Source organism: Salmo salar, chromosome ssa23 (genome assembly GCF_905237065.1).
Source record: "Salmo salar chromosome ssa23, Ssal_v3.1, whole genome shotgun sequence".
NCBI lineage: Eukaryota > Metazoa > Chordata > Actinopteri > Salmoniformes > Salmonidae > Salmo > Salmo salar.
In genome coordinates, this window is record NC_059464.1 from 19,857,311 (window position 1) to 19,875,003 (window position 17,693).

At 44.5% G+C, this 17,693-nt stretch overlaps 1 protein-coding gene across 2 annotated transcripts in view; it reads left to right on the forward strand.

Moving 5' to 3' along the window:
- The window catches only part of LOC106584141 (carboxyl-terminal PDZ ligand of neuronal nitric oxide synthase protein), a 241,671-nt gene extending 224,250 nt beyond the window's left edge, over positions 1 to 17,421 (forward strand). Inside the window, exons 11-12 of one of the 2 annotated variants that reach the window (XM_014169058.2) lie at positions 14,297 to 14,636; positions 15,791 to 17,421. In XM_014169058.2, coding sequence (XP_014024533.1) covers positions 14,297 to 14,636; positions 15,791 to 16,421 — 971 coding nt within the window. In that variant the 3' untranslated portion in view covers positions 16,422 to 17,421. Of the gene's footprint in view, positions 1 to 14,293; positions 14,637 to 15,790 lie in introns of both variants that reach the window. The other variant, XM_014169057.2, reaches the window with a different exon arrangement.
- The last annotated feature ends 272 nt before the right edge of the window (positions 17,422 to 17,693 follow it).

Consider the following 17,693-nt stretch of genomic DNA (forward strand, 5'->3'; position numbering starts at 1 on the left):
AATCACGGACAACTTGTTCTTAACCTCTTACATCTAGACGTTCCGCTAGCGGAACACCTGCTCCAATATCCAATGATAGGCGTGGCGCGAATTACAAATTCCTCAAAAATACAAAAACTTCAATTTTTCAAACATATGACTATTTCACAGCATTTTAAAGACAAGATTTCAAAAAGGCTTTACAGCGAAAGCAAAACATTAGATTATGTCAGCAGAGTACCCAGCCAGAAATAATCAGACACCCATTTTTCAAGCTAGCATATAATGTCACAAAAACCCAGAAGACAGCTAAATGCAGCACTAACCTTTGATGATCTTCATCAGATGACAACCCTAGGACATTATGTTATACAATACATGCATGTTTTGTTCAATCAAGTTCATATTTATATCAAAAAACAGCTTTTTACATTAGCATGTGACGTTCAGAACTAGCATACCCCCCGCAAACTTCCGGTGAATTTACTAACAATTTACTAAATTACTCACGATAAACGTTCACAAAAAGCATAACAATTATTTTAAGAATTATAGATACAGAACTCCTCTATGCACTCGACATGTCCGATTTTAAAATAGCTTTTTGGTGAAAGCACATTTTGCAATATTCTAAGTACATAGCCCAGCCATCACGGGCTAGCTATTTAGACACCCGGCAAGTTTTGCCTTCACCAAAATCAGATTTACTATAACAAAAATGTTATTACCTTTGTTGTCTTCGTCAGAATGCACTCCCAGGACTGCTACTTCAATAACAAATGTTGGTTTGGTCCCAAATAATCCATCGTTATATCCGAATAGCGGCGTTTTGTTCGTGCGTTCCAGAAACTATCCGAAATGGTAAATCAGGGTCGTGCGCATGGCGTAATTCGTGACAAAAAAATTCTAAATATTCCATTACCGTACTTCGAAGCATGTCAACCGCTGTTTAAAATCAATTTTTATGCAATTTATCTCGTAAAAAAGCGATAATATTCCGACCGGGAATCTCCTTTTCGGCAAACAGAGGAAAAATCACAAAGACGGGGGCGGCCAGGGCACGCGCCTAAGCCCACAGTCCCTTGATCGGCCACTTGAGAAAGGCGATAATGTGTTTCAGCCTGGGGCTGGAATGACGACATTCAGGTTTTTACCGGGCTCTGAGCGCCCATGGAAGACGTAGGAAGTGTCACGTTAGAGCAGAGATCCTTTGTAAAAGATAGAGATGGCAAAGAAGTTCAAGAAATGGTCAGACAGGCCACTTCCTGTAAAGGAATCTCTCAGGTTTTGACCTGCCATTTGAGTTCTGTTATACTCACAGACACCATTCAAACAGTTTTAGAAACTTTGGAGTGTTTCCTATCCAAATCCAATAATTATATGCATATTCTAGTTACTGGGCAGGAGTAGTAACCAGATTAAATCTAGTACGTTTTTTTATCCAGCCGTGAAAATACTGCCCCCTAGCCATAACAGGTTAATTAGGGACATGTTGGACTTGTCGAGAGGTTCTAATGTGAACTTTGGACTGGTCTCTTTAGATCAAGAGAAGGATTTTGATAGAGTGGACCATGAGTGGACCATGAGTATCTGTTTAATGTGATGTCTGTGTTTGGGTTTGGGAAGAGTTTTTTGACCTGTGTGAAGCTGTTGTATGCTGGGGCGTCATGTATGGCTAAGGTGGAAGGGTGTCTCAGTAGGCCAGTCTGGGTGAGACGGGGCATTAGACAAGGATGCCCTCTATCTGGGCAGTTATACACACTAGCCATTGAGCCTTTTTTAGGACTGCTATGCCGGAGACTGCAGGGAGTGTGCTGGACAGGCATGGATGTGGTAACAGGAATAGCAGTGTCAGCATATGCAAATGATGTTTCTGTGATGGTCAGGGATGGTCAAGATATGCCGGCACTAGAGACCAGTCTGAAGGTGTATGAGGGAGCTTCATCAGCTAAGGTAAACTGGGGCAAGAGCAAAGCTCTGTTATGTGGGGCATGGGGGGATAGGGCTCCTCCTCTGCTTCCAGGGGGTTTGCAGTGGGGTTGTGAAGGGCTTAAAGTGTTGGGGGTGTACCTGGGCTCGGAGAAGTGAGTCAGGAAGAACTGGGAGGGGCTGTCACAGGCAGTGGTGTCAAGACTGGCCAGGTGGAGGTGGCTCCTGTCCCAAGTGTCACATAGAGGGATGGTGCTGATCATTAACAACCTGGTGGCATCTTCCCTGTGGCATAAACTGTCTGTCCTCAACCCCCACCCCGCCGGTCTGACCTGCAACGCAAGCTGGTGGACTTCTACTGGTCGGGCCATCACTGGCTGAGGGCGGCAGTGTTGTCCATGACCATCCACGAAGGAGGACAGGGCCTGGTAGAACTGGACAGCAGGATGGCTGCCTTCCGGCTAAAGGCGGTGCAGAGACTGCTGTACCATACTGATGTTGGCTGGAGGGAACCAGCATGCGCGCTGCTGAGGAGAGCTGGCGGATTAGGGTTGGACCGGCAGCTGTTCCTCATGAAGCTGGAGAGGCTGAGTACAGCAGGTCTCTCAGATTTTTACTCTGCAATGCTGAGGGCCTGGCAGCTGCTAAGGCCCACACGAGAAGGGGGTGTGGAGCCTGGGCTGTGGGCTGTGGGTGGAGCCTATCTTCCACAACCCAGCCATCCCTTTGAGATCGGTTCAGTCGGCCACCCTGCAGAGGCAACTGATGGCAGGGGGTTTACAAAGGCTTGGTGACCTGAGACTGCTGGGAGAGGAGGGGTGGAAAACCCCGGAAGTCTTGGCACAACAAACAGGAATAACGTCTTAGGCTGCTTGCGAGATTCCTGGAGGAGATCCAGGAGGCACTGTCTGAGCCGGTAAGGGGGATGTTTGAGCGGCCAAAGGGAGAGGGGCCACAAATGTTTCCGCCACTGCAGGTGACGGCAGAGACTGGCAAGGAGGTCTGGAGGACTTGTTAGATTTTAACACTCCAAGCGTGGGGGAGTTTGAAGGGGTGGGAGGTAAAGCCCTCTACAACCTCTGTGTTAAGGTTAGGAACATTAGAAGCCTAACAGGAGTGAAGGCACCTCAGTGGCAGGAGGTATGTGGGGCAGAGAGTATGGTGGGTTTTAGATGGAGGGGGCTCTACAAACCCCCAGTACCAAAGAGGTCAGGGGACCTCACGTGGAGGGTTCTTCATGGAGCCCTGGCCACTAACAGCTGGTTGGCACGGGTTGAACCGGGAGTCGGGCAGGGGTGTCCTTTCTGTAAAATGAAAGAAACTGTGATTCATGTGTTTTCTGTGTGCACCAGGTTAATGCCATTAATGTCTTTGTTGGAATGTCTGTGTGAGAGGTTGGGGGAGGTTTTAACTGTTGGGATGTTTATAATGGGATACAGGTATTCAAGTAAGGAGAAGGCCAAATGTGTTTTGTTGAATTTTCTGTTTGCTCAGGCAAAGTTAGCTATTTGGCTAACAAGGAGGAACAGGGTCAAAGGTGGGGATAACAGACCCTTTACTATTGTTTAATGGGATGGTCTCTGCACGCCTTAGGGTTGAGTTTGACTTCTATAGAATGATAAAAAGTGTGGAGATGTTTGAGGAGATATGGTGTGTTGGGGGGGCTGTCTACATAGCTGGGGAAGATGTTTTAGATATACGGTTGTAGGAGTGTGTATTGTTTTGGGTATTGTGATGTTGGCTTGTATCATGTGGTAGATGGAAAGGTGAGTATGATACATGTATGCAGTACAGGATATATTTTGGGGTTTTATTTTTAAAGGGAGGTGAGTTTTAAATGAAATGAGAATGTTTCAGTAAAGAAAGACAAAAAGTCAAAGTCTCTCTCTCTCTCGCTCTCGGGTCTAAAGGCTAAGATCCAGCTGTTCCACTTCCTCAAACTCCAGATTGTCCCCAGTCACCCACACAACAGCATTTGGCCTCCTCTTCTGTCCTCTCTCCTCCTCCTCTCTAGATCCCCACACACAACCCTCTGGGATAAACACTCCCTTTGTATACTCTTTTCATCCTCCTCCTTTACTCTCTTCCTCCCCTCTTATCCACTCCTCTCCGTTTCTTCCCTGCTGAAGGACATATTGATGATTTAGAAGAGCGATTGGCTCCGGACCTGAATCAATTATCTCCATTCTGAAACCTAGTCACGTTTCCACGCTTAATCTACCAATAAGGACTCATCATTCACCCTGACTAAAACACACACGCACACACACCTCACTGATTCTTTGTTTAATATTTAGACAGATGCTCTAATTAAGTTTTATATGCACTGTGCAAAATGCCATACACACTCAGACGCCCTATCAACACACACACACCCACCCTATCAAACACACACTCAGCCCTGCCACTGTGAAATATAAAGCAAAGTCAGTCGGTTAGAAAAGTTTGTGTGACTCTTCACAGATTGAAAGTTCTTCTGACTCCCTACCCCTCTGACAGTATGATGGGACAGTATGATGGTTTCTCCCGGTGACAGAAGAAATGACAGGGTCCTGGGAGACACCACGTGAGGTTGCAGGGGTGGGGACAGGTCCCAGAGGTCACAGTGACACCGAAAGGAGTTTGAAATGTTCAGATCAAGGCCTGGTGTCCTTGTCTTTCTGTCACTGCGCTCCCAGCCACCACAACAGCACCACAGTCATCAACGTCACTGTCACACACAGTAGCCTAGTGGCAATGTAAATAAAGCCAAACTACTATCTCTGTGGTTAACGGAGCGTGGGTCACCCAAGGAGACTGAGCAGGCTGCTGTGGAATTGACAAGACAGCATGCACGCACACACACTCTCGCATGCACACACAGCTGTCGATTTTATTGGCAGACGGATGGGGTGGCCATTCCATTTGTGCTTCTAACTGTGTGTGCGTAGGATTTTAGTGACACTGACTTGGTATTTCTGGAATGATGAAAGAGAAGATGCTCTCCCTACCCCTCTCCCTCTCTCTTTCACACAAACCCTAACTGGCAGCATTGAAGCCCTTCTAGAGAAGCGTAGCAGAGGTAACAGGCTGTCACTGCAGCCTCAAAGGAAACAAGAACCCACACTGTCAGGGATGGGGAGAGAGGGAACGAGAGAGAGCCAGGCAGAGAGGAGGAAGAGGGATCCCACTGGGAATAGACTCATTGTTTCCACGTGATTTCAATGAAATGAAATTGAACCAACATGGAATAGATGTTGAATTGACATCTGTGCCCAGTAGGATGGACAGAGCCAGAGAAAAGTGTTGGAGAGAGACAGGAAGAGAAATGGAGTGAAGGATGAGATTATCAGGATTTTGGTTTTCAGTTCTGATATTTAGCTGCTGTTGGTGTTTACTGATTACAGAGATGTTTACCATATTGTTTACCATGTTGTTCTGAGCTCCCTGCATCTCACATCATAATTTAAATCTAGTCAAAATGTCAATGCATGCCTTAGCCCAACCGTGTCTGCAGATAAAGAGGTTATCTGGTGGGTCTGTGTGTGTGCGTGGGTGGGTGGGTGGGTGTTTGTTTGTGCTTGCTTATGCACATGCATGTGTCAGCCTACGCATGAAAACGAAGAGGTAGTCATCTCTATTTGTGCTGATATATGCTACAAAGGCCCTCCTCCCTCATTAACTTAAAGTCTAGGGTCTGAAAGCAGTGCTCACTTTCAGCAGAGTTCCTTTGTTGGAAGTGCATGTGCTATGTCAGGTTCGAGGAGAGTTTCATTGTTGGAAGTGCATGTGCTATGTCAGGTTCGAGGAGAGTTTCATTGTTGGAAGTGCATGTGCTATGTCAGGTTCGAGGAGAGTTTCATTGTTGGAAGTGCATGTGCTGCATCAGGATTCAAAACGTTCATTCATCTGGAGGTTAGAGGACTCATTATTGTGCTCCTGAGGTTTTTATTTTCTGTTTGGGTGCCGACACAGTAATTAATCTCACAGCTGACGTGCGTGTGTGTGTGCGTGCGTGTGTGTGCATGTGTGGGTGTGGGTGGGTGGTGACCTGGGAACCCTGGTTCTACAAGCTCCTGTCATCTCCAACACATTCTAGTTGGCCTCTGCTAACCTCAACAGTAGGTTTTTGGTGTGTCTGTGTGTGTTTGTGCATGTCACTTACAGGAAAACCACATGAATTTCACATGTGATCTTATGTGAAGTTATTGTGATAGCATGTGACCACATGTAAAAGCAACATGTGATAACATGAAACGACATGTGAAAACATTTGAACACATATGAAAACGTGATCTCGTGAAATAAATGTGACAACATAGGGATGCACATTTTCAACATGAAATTATTCCACATGTGAAATTGCAAATTCGATTTTCACATGTGAAAATGCAATTCCACATGAGAGAGTTCAATTTTCATATGCAAACATTTTTCAAATGTAAAAGTGCAAATTTAAGCTTCTCATGTGAAAATGCAATTCCACATGTGAGAGTTCCACATGGGGATCTACAATTCACGTGATGTGAAAACATTTTATTCTCCTCACTTGTGAAAGGTGATGTTAACATATGAACTATATATTGAATACATGTTCACAGGTGAGCCGTAGGCTCACAACTGACCCCATGTTTCTCTTTTTTTTCCACATGACAATTTCAGCTCAACATGTGAAAACTGCAAATTTCATGTTTCTTTTGTAAGGGAAGTAATGAAATGGAATGGGGGTTTTAAGATAAAATAGTGTAAAAATTGTTCATCAATGACAATCTTTACATTTAACATGATCAGTTAGCACTGACTTTTCAATATGACCCCATCTGGGATTTTAACTCACAACCTCTGGATTTGGGTACGCTGATGTTTCTGCTGCGCCGCAAAGTCTGTAGCATTCTAAGAAGTCCACTACACATTCATTACCTATAATACCTATCTGCACTTAGCAAAAATAATGCCGTTAATCTCACTATTCCCTCATCATTGATTTAATTTACTTATGTAAGCATTTTGAGGGTTTTCTGTATAGTTGTCTAATGTTGGCGAGGCATATTTTTCTTTAATGTTACTCCTGAGTCACTATGAGAATTATAATCATTTTTCTTGAGTGTATTATACAAAACTGAATCTATTATAGACCTTTTTGGGTTAGTAATAATTTGTAGAGTGGCTCTATTTTCCATCAGCATGTATTTTCTCACCATTCTGAATGTCTAAAGAAACCATATGTTGTTCTGAAATATAATCACAGAAATACTGGGCATTTTTAACACGATTACAACCATGGTCTTGAATTGGACCCACATTTTTCTGGTCTTGGTCTTGACTTGGTCTCGTACCCCTCGACCCTCTCCCAGTTTGTCTTGATCTCCCCCCCGGTTTTTGTCTTAACTTGGACTCGATTTGCTCCGGTCTTGGTCTTGAATCGGTCTCACTGCTCACACCATGCATCTACTGCTGACTCAGGGATATAACACACACACACACACACACACACACACACACACACACACACACACACACACACACACACACACACACACACACACACACACACACACACACACACACACACACACACAGAGACACACACACAGAGACACACACACAGAGACACACACACACAGAGAGAGAGCAAGGTCTTGGAGGGCCAGACAGACAGTGGTGTGGCAAATAGCTAGATTAAATATTGATTGGAACTCTTTGATATGGATGGGAATGAAGGCTTACAAAAATGTCTGCGACAACCTCTCCTCTCTTCCTCTCCTAATTTCTCTTCTCCGCACTCCTCCCAACCTGAATACAACCTGTCCTGTCATCCTTCCTACCCATCCTCTCCCCCCGTACTCTTTTCTCTTGCTCTTTTGTGCTCTTTCCATTCAGGCCACTCACACACACGTAAACACACTGGCCCTTTACAGTCCCGTCATTTAAAAGTACTTTACTAGGGGCCCAAGGACAGAGCTGGGTTGTGGGTTGCTGGGTGAGGAAGATGAGGGAGTTGTTGGGGTGGAGAATGATGTGAGGGGCATTGGGTATGGTTAGGGGGGTGTTGGCTAATAGGCTGTTAAAGCCTTGTTCTGAGGTCATAGATCAGAGCTGTAGTCTGTCGGGACAGGAGGCGAACACATAATCCCATCAACCCCTGCAGTTGTTGGTCTAACCTTTGACATCTGACCTCCCGTTACAAGCCACAGGAGACAGGAAGCAGGGCAGTGTATGACTCAGTGGGGGGTTAGAGAATGAACACTATTGCTCTCAGACTCCCTCCAGCTACTGTAGTGTACAGGATTTAAATGATTCATTCCCCACCCACCATCATAACCCCATTATTTTTAAGATTCATATTTAAAAAACAAGGGTCTGTGAATTATAGATGTTTGGCCTACAATAGCTGTGCTCTGGGTGTGTACAATACAGTATGTGGCTGGACTACTGTTCTCTGAGTCAGGAGAACAGGAGATCTCGCTTTCTGGGATATGTCTGGCTCCAAAGTTAGACTTGTAACTGATCTTAAAGGGATACCATAATTTTGTCAATGAGGCCCTTTATCTACTTTCCCAGAGTCAGATGAACTGGTGGATACAATGTCTCTGAATGCAGTTTGAAGGAAGTTGCCAACTGTATCTGCATGGTAACAGATACTCATAACCTTTCAGTTATTGTGCTAACGCTAGCTAGTTAGCATTGGCTCACAAAACTACTGTACCTTTAACTTCCTTCATACTGGACACAGAGACATAAAAATGGTATCCACGAGTTCATCTGACCCTTTAAATGTTTAGCCTATTTTCTTTAAGTACCTAATTTTCCGTTAATCTCCGGTTAGTGCACACACTGCTTTACTTTTGAACAATCAGTGATTGAAATTAATCACCACTCATGAGCTCGTTAAATTTAATTTCCCACCCAGCATTCACTCTCGTTAAGTGACTTACCCAGAGTCAAATTAACTCATATATAATTTGTCAAGGATGCTAAGGGAAGCCAGGCTTCCCCCCAAAAAATACACCAAGAAAAAAACTGAAATAATTTATTTCGTCTGAACGTATCTCACCGGAGAAAGCATCCGAGTGAGCGAAATAGCGCCCCCCTGTCTCTGTATGTGTAGGCCACCTATCTGATGCAGTCTGATCATAAAAAGTATGACATTGTTGCCGCCCCGTAGCATTGAATCCAAGGGAAGCCAGCGAGCATTTGGCCTCTCTTGATTAAAAAAAAGTATAAAATAATAGCCAATCAGCGTTGAGCTAAACTGCGAGAGCTCAACTGTGAATAGTCCTGGTGCACCCCAATACATTTTTATATAGTTGAGAAGAGCGAGTGATGATTCGAACAACAAAGGCACACAGAAGAAGCATACACTAAGGGGAACCAGGTCAATTGAAATCAGGTAGAAAAACAAAGAACTAGGATTGTGGAACCCTTGCCGCATTTAAGTCTTGTTTTTGTCTGCCCAGTTTGGATTTGGATTCACTCCTATCACAACGCATCAAGAGAAATACGTAATTGACAGAAACAACTTGAATTGTTGCATCTCGTTGCATCTAGCTAAAATTGGCCCTTTCCTATTAGCCATGGATGGAGATAGGGATTTGGACTTGTGGTTTTGCTTGATTCTCCGTACTAGCCAATGATTAAAACGGCAATTCAGATCCAACCATAAATGCATACATTTTGCCCCTGGACAGAGGATGAAACTTCAATATGTAGCTAGATGTAGAAGGCTAATGTTAACTAGCTAGCGTTGCTCATGAAAGGAAGTTAGGCTAGCGAGCAAGCATTTTAGCCAGGTAGCCTAGGACAACAAAAAATGTAAAAGTGTACTGTGTATCGTTTCGTCAACATGAAAGAGAGGAGGATGGCATTGGCATTTCTCTACAAGTAGGGTGAGTCAACATGTTTTTTCCACTTGCACGCACACACATAAAGACACACACACACACACACACACACACACACACACACACACACACACACACACACACACACACACACACACACACACACACACACACACACACACACACACACACACACACACACACACACACACACATCAGAACCATGGACAGCCACATCATATTTAGCTTACATTGATTGGACTAAATTGTTTTTGGTATCTGTTAGTTGTCACCTTATTAGTCTGGGCATATGTGATTTGATGATGTTGAAGTTGAAATGGTGCTGGAATAGTGGAGGCAGCTCCTGTTTTCTTTGCGACTTGCAGTAAATCTCTGTGGTTCGAAATAAATAGTAGTAGTCCGAAAATGTCAAACATTAACTTGCTTGACCATGCTGTAGGTCATGTAACTATTACATGCAATATGCTTTGTGGACTTCACCGGACAGAGGTTGCGCTCCGGTTTTGTGATAAAACAAAGGTGTGATTGAATTTATTCTGCCACTGTGTCTTCTTACTGTCTCGGCCTTAGGCCTACACGTATGTCACGGTGTCAAGGCATATAAACTAACAGGTTATAGAGCAAACAACGCAATTATCACATCACATCAGTTGTAAAATGTTTGTTTTTTCCTGTCTTTCCGTGCAGTTTGAAGGTAGTTTCTGGGGCCATTGCTTAATAGCGACAGCGCAATGACTGGAAGTCTACAGGATTAGCTGCTAGCTAGCGGCTAGCTGCTCCTGTAGACAAAAACGTCCTTAAACTTCCGTCAAACTGCACATAGACATAAACATGGTATCCATTAGTTCGTCTGACTTTGGATAAGTAGAAAAAATGGCTTACTTGACAAAATGGCGAATTATCCCTTTAAGTGTAGTTTCATATCATAGCTCCTAATAGAACACGCTTTCATCCTGTCATCAAACACACTGTAAGGCTTTTTGGCCCTACTTAGACAAGCCTCACTCATGTAGATTAAAGGCTAATCTGTCATCACAGGGAGGCTCTTCTAACATGCTAAATAACCGCATGGCCACTTAAGACTGATTGGTCTTCTCTCACCACACACACACACACGTCAAATGGTCTTGTCGTTGTGCGCTAGGCCAGGCGCTAAACGTTAAATGTTGAGCGCTAGACTCATTTGCGCATCAGTAGTAATGGACTCTGCTAGGCTAGGTTCTCTGCTCTCCGTTTGTCAGAACGATGATCCACTTAGCCCTGTGGTACATTATCTCGTACTCTCCTCCACTCTGCCCTGTGGTACATTATCTCGTACTCTCCTCCACTCAGCCCTGTGGTACGTTGTCTCGTACTCTCCTCCACTCTGCCCTGTGGTACGTTGTCTCGTACTCTCCTCCACTCAGCCCTGTGGTACGTTGTCTCGTACTCTCCTCCACTCAGCCCTGTGGTACGTTGTCTCGTACTCTCCTCCACTCAGCCCTGTGGTACGTTGTCTCGTACTCTCCTCCACTCAGCCCTGTGGTACGTTATCTCGTACTCTCCTCCACTCAGCCCTGTGGTACGTTGTCTCGTACTCTCCTCCACTCAGCCCTGTGGTACGTTGTCTCGTACTCTCCTCCACTCTGCCCTGTGGTACGTTGTCTCGTACTCTCCTCCACTCAGCCCTGTGGTACGTTGTCTCGTACTCTCCTCCACTCTGCCCTGTGGCACGTTGTCTCGTACTCTCCTCCACTCTGCCCTGTGGTACGTTGTCTCGTACTCTCCTCCACTCAGCCCTGTGGTACGTTGTCTCGTACTCTCCTCCACTCAGCCCTGTGGTACGTTGCTACTCACCTCCTGTCTGACAGTTACAACAACATTTCTGTAAGGAAGAAGGAAGGCTGCTGTTGTCTCACTAACAGCCCATGACGCACCCACTGCAGATTTCACTTTGTGTGTGTGTGTGTGTGTGTGTGTGTGTGTGTGTGTGTGTGTGTGTGTGTGTGTGTGTGTGTGTGTGTGTGTGTGTGTGTGTGTGTGTGTGTGTGTGTGTGTGTGTGTGTGTGTGTGTGTGTGTGTTCTAGTCACTCTGACAGAAGTGGGTTACTCACAGCTGAGAACAAGATCTAAAGTTCTTCATAAGATGAAGGGGAAAGTTGAGTCCATCTAGACAAAGCAGCCTGTAAGGTTGATATAAGGGTCCTCTGACTAACAATGTAGAAGTTGTGTTATTGTTATGGACATTCTCTCTAAGGGTATATGTTAATAGTACAGCCAATTATGTGACACCGGAGATACAACTTTTAACTAGACTTTAAATAGAAGTTTAAATGAAAGATTGAATGACAGAGTATAAACCAACTGGAACGTTACACTGAAGTCCAGTATCTCCAAACTAACCTGTTGTCAGATATAGGATCCTAGGATTCTAAGTTCCAAACTTGTGGCCAAACTTTGTTTCCTAGTCCCGTGACTACGGCTTCATTAGGCTGTAGGTGCATCTCAATAGTGTGACTTCTCTTTGTTCTGTTAACTCGGGTCTTTTGTTCTGATGCAAAACCTATTTAATTTCATCATGTCCTTCCTTCCCTGAACTGTTGTAAAGAGAAAAACGGTATACTGTACTGTATATGTGTGGGAGTGAATGTGCACTTACTCTGAATCTCAGTCTGTCGCTGACCTTGCTTTTGCTCAATAAAGTCTCCTTTCTTACCTTCTCTCTCTTTCTTTCTTTCCGTACTCCTCCTCTACCTGGTTTCTGTGCTGTGCCACTGCGGGCACACTGTACTATCTTAACAGCTGATTGTCTTTCTGGAATTCAGTCGCTTTCATTTAATTATCTTTCTTTCATTGAATGATCTTTCTTTCGTGTTTTCTGTATTTCGTTCCTGTATGTTTATCCTCCTCTCCACTTGCAGAAAAAAATGCTTCTGTTTTAATTAACAATCGTAATTAACATGGCAACAATCCCTAAGGCTGGGCTGTAATTGAGAGAGGGAGACCGGTAGGTATTATAGTACAGTGCCAGTCTCAGCCTCAGGCGTAGACAATAAGCTCCAGGCCTAACATGGGGAGGGAATGAGTAATGGAGGATTTAGTCTGAAGCTGACTGTGTTTGTGCTGTTCATTATCATGCCCACCCATACTCAAAACACTATCATTATGAAGCCATGTGACAGGGAGTCTAGCTAAGAGAAGCGTGGGAACTGCGTTTCTAGCCTAAACTGTGGCTATCTGAGAGCTGTCACACATACACACTCACATCCAAACACACACTGAACACAGAGTGATTTTTCTGTTCAACCTGATCTTCCTAATAGCCCTCCTCTTTGGTCAGACTACAGAGAATCCTTCCCCCTGGCAGGCCTCTAACAGTGAAAGGATATCTGTGTTTGTGTGAATAAGCACCTAGATGTCTGCTCTCCCTCTCTCTCCCTCTTTCAAACACCCTCCCATCACTCCAGAATTATATTAGCTGTCTCTCCAAAGACTCACACTAATGGATTTGAAGATCTCTGTGGCTGCCCATGTCTTTGAAATCGTCTGAATTGCCGAAGCAACACAAAGTGAAGTCAAGGGCACCCGTGCTGTGCTGTCTTGTCTCACTGCTCTTTTTCTAGAGTTATTAATGAAGATGTTCCTTTCCTTATTTCTGTCCAGAGATGTTAGCTTTTAGAGTTGCAGCCAAACCCGGCATTTAGCCGTACGGTCTATTTGTCCCCCTGAAGTGCCTGTTAATGTCTTAGAGCATCTGTAGATGGTCTACAGATGGTCATACTATCAACAAACTATCTGTTGATAAGCAACTGCTTGCTAAGGTTAGGAATAAGGGTTAGGGCTAGGGTTGGGGTAAGGGTTACGTTAGGGTTAGGAGATAATTAGTTGAAATGTTACTGATTTCCTCTACAGACAGTTATCCTCTACTGTCTGTAGAGGATTTACAGATGGGCTATCCGAATAAAGTCATCCCGAAATCTATTAACTTGTTGTGTCTTACTAATGCCTTCCGAGAAACTATTTTCTCCACGAGGTAAGACAATCTATTATTGTACTATGTGGACTGACAACAACCCGCTCCTTTGTGCATTTACCCATCCTGCAATGCATTGTGGTCCCTTTTCAGCTTCATTGTGATTGGTGGATGTGGTTAGGTGCATGTGTCATGTCCCTTGCTTCCATCATGACTTGTTGATGATTGTGTAACGTGTTGCATCCATATTGAGCAGTTGTAACACTGTGCCTTGTGCGACTCCATATGCTCTTTCTTTCTACACGGACTCCCTATAAACCATACTTTGACATGTTTTTGATGTTGCAACATTCTGCAATTTGTACAGTGTTGCACAAACATACAGTTTGAAATGAAACGTCAGGAGTTGTCTTTTGCTCCAGGTCACGTGAAATGTCTATACATTCCATTTATATCTGCAATGTTCCATTGGTGCCTGTAATGCAACCTTTTGTAAAACAAAAAATACCTTGATTGAATGTGCCCTCACAATAGCCTCACTTATATCTTACATGCTCTCCCTCCCCCTCCCTTCCTCCCTTTTTCTCTCCAGTAGACCAGAGTATGTTTGAGAACTCCAATGCCTCCAGAGCTCCAGGCCAGGGGCTCCAGGCCTCCAGGTTGACCCAGGCCTCGGCCCGTCGCTCCCTGGTCACAGCTAACCCTGCTCTGGGTGGCAGCCCTGCCGAGGCCCCCTCTTCCACCACTACCAATGGAGGTCAGCAGAGGCTGAAGAACGCCCTGAACCTGGGCAAGGCTGTGGGGGCAAAGGTCAACGACCTGCTGCGAAGGAAAGAGCCCAGTCTTATAGGAGACATCGGCGTCACAGAGGTCAACAAGAATGTAGGTGTGGTCTGGAGCAATATGGAGATGACCCAGCAAACTACTGCCAATAGGTGAGGGATACACAATTACAGTACACACACACACACACACAAACACACACACACACAGGACTACTGCCTAAAAGTGAGGAGGGGTACACTAAAAGACAGACACACACACACACACAGGAGGGATACAGTAAAATCCACACACAACCACAAACACACAAACATTTGCAGATCTCACATACTCACAAACAGTTATACAATATTCACGTCCGCCACGTGTCTGGGCCCAATAGTTAAAACCCAGCTTTGGGACTCCACTGTGCCTTGGAGATTCAATCCAATATTGGTTTTATCCAAAGAGTAAAACTGAGAGACGGCTAGTTATTTCTAAAAAACAATATTGTATTATTTTCTCTAAAGTGGAACGATTTAAGCTGGGAAATAGTCATCCTCTCACCCCATATTAAAGATCATAACCGTTGAGTCAAAGATGTTTAAATTATTAATCTGAATTTTTCCAAACTGGGGCCGTGAATAAGTGATGAAGAGTAAGAGGAAGGTTAGTTAGACAGAAGCTGAGATTAAACAACGCACACACACACACACACGCACGCACGCACACACACCGAGACTGAATGAGACATATTTGAGTTGAATTGCCTCACTTCTAATGTTAATCATACACAGTGCACGCACACACACACGCACACTCAACCTTGGGTCTCCCTTAGTTTAAAGAGACAGAACGAGCTGTCCGTCTACGCAGTCTCTTGACTGACACTCGGTCACCTACCTGACACACGGACCCAGGACAGACATTTCACAGCTGCGTAACTCGTAGAATTGGTAAAACCGGGATGTGTGTTTAGACACTGATGTGTTGAGAAATGTGAATTGTCAGGTCACGTATAGACAGAGTAGTCATAAATGACTGGTATGCTTTGCGGTGACTCACTCCTTATCACTATGGCAATGATACGGTTGTCACCATGACAATATGCTCATTTATGGGGGAAAGGTAGAGACATATTCCACTGATAAAATAAACACACAGTCCCACTGCATAGAGAAGGGGGAGGAGAACGAGTGGAAGTTAGACAGAGAGCAAGTGAGAGAGAGAACTGAGTGACGGGGAGAGATTGAACAAATGTAACAAATGTGTTATTGTTAAAGTTACAGTAGAAATGGATGTCTCTTCCTCTTCTCTCTCCTTCCAGTCATGCCTCTCTGGACTCCTTCCCTCGTCTGGACCCCCCTCCTCCTGGTAAAAAAAAGCGTCTTCCTCGCACGCTGAAGACTACCCAGGACATGATGATCTCGCCTGACCCCGTCGTCACCACACCCCCCGAGACCCCCGATCACTCCCTCCTCTCCTCCCCCAACAAGACCTCCCTCATCAGCAATGAGCAGACCCCACCCAAGGGAGAGCAGGACGGAGAGAATGACAGAGGGAGAGACACACTCACCGGACTGACTGGCCCTCTGGACAGCGAGAGGAAAGAGGAAGAGGTGGAGATGGAGACGAATGGGAGCATTAAGATGGATGGAGGGGAAGGGAATGAGACAGAGGAGAGGAGAGAGGGAGAGCAGACCCAGATTCAGCTCCAGCTCTCTGTCCCAGACCTCATCCATAAGGACCACGTGGTCCCCCCCAGGTCGAGGACATCTGAGCCCATGCAGAAGGCCCCGGGAGCAGACACCAGGCTAGCCTCCACCCCCCTAAAAGCTCCGTATAGGATCAGTCTGAGTGTGAGTGAGGATGGGCTGATGGAGAACAGCTCCCTCTGTAGGAAAGGATCAGCAGTCACAGACACCGAGGAGCCTGAACAACACCCCGACCTGCTTTGAGAAGACACACACACTCTAAACCTCTGGAGAGAGGGAGAGATAATGGGAACAGTGATGTGGAGAGGAGCTGGCAGAAGGAGAGCAGAAGACCGAGATTGTTTGTGTGAGAATAAGAAAGGGAGAGAGGATGTTTTTGACTAGACCCTATAGACTAGTTACTACAGCCACAAAGTCATAAAACCCACCTATTTCTACAATTTCTCTCGATAAAATGTGATTTTCAACCTTAACCACACTGCTAACCTTATGGCTAAGCTTAACCCTAAATGAAGACCAAAAAGTGCTTTTTTTTTATGATATAGACAATTTTGACTTTGTGTCTGTGGTAACTAGTGGAAACCTAGGGTTAGGGGAGAGAGATATAGATCGAGATGTAGTGTTTGTTTGAGTGACAGTTGGATATAGCGGGAGAGGAATGGATAGAGGAAGGGTATGTGTGAGAGAGGTAGAGAGAGAACAAGACAGAGATGGGGAAAGAGTATCTATTTTAACATATCATTGAGGGACATACCAAACCTTTTCAAGAGAACCACAGCATCTTGGTCTGCCAAACATTGTTTTTTAACACTGTTTGATGTCATGTTTTATATTGTTAACCTTGCAACGTAATGTAGAAGGAAGATATATACCCAAACATTCTAGATTTCTAAAATAATCTATTTCAAATGGCATAGTGCCCTTTCATGCTGAGAGAAAATGTATTTTTTATGATCTTTTATAACCGTTGCCCTTCAGGAAATATATCAAGCGTTCAGCAGGGAATATGAAAACCAAAGTGAACACGACATTAACACTGACTGTAATTTCATGCTGTTGTGTTGATGTTATCCTCACAACACATATTGAGATATGTATTGTGGCAGACATGCAATTGGGTTTGTTCAGCCTGTACAGTATGTGTGTTTGATTTACATTTGTTGATTGACTGTCATGGTTTTAGTAGTGCCAATCACAGTCCTGTTGCTTTATTTCCTTACAATAACGGTCAAACGTTTTAGAATACCTACTCATTCAAGGGTTTTTCTTTCTTTTACTATTTTCTACATTGTAGAATAATAGTGAAGACATCAAAACTATGAAATAATACATATGGAATCATGTAGTAACCAAAAAGTGTTAAACAAATCCAAATATATTTTATATTTGAGATTCTTCAAATAGCCACCCTTTGCCTTGATGACAGCTTTGCACACTCTTGGCATTTTCTCAACCAGCTTCATGAGGTAGTCACCTGGAATGCTTTTCAATTAACAGATGTGCCTTGTTAAAAGT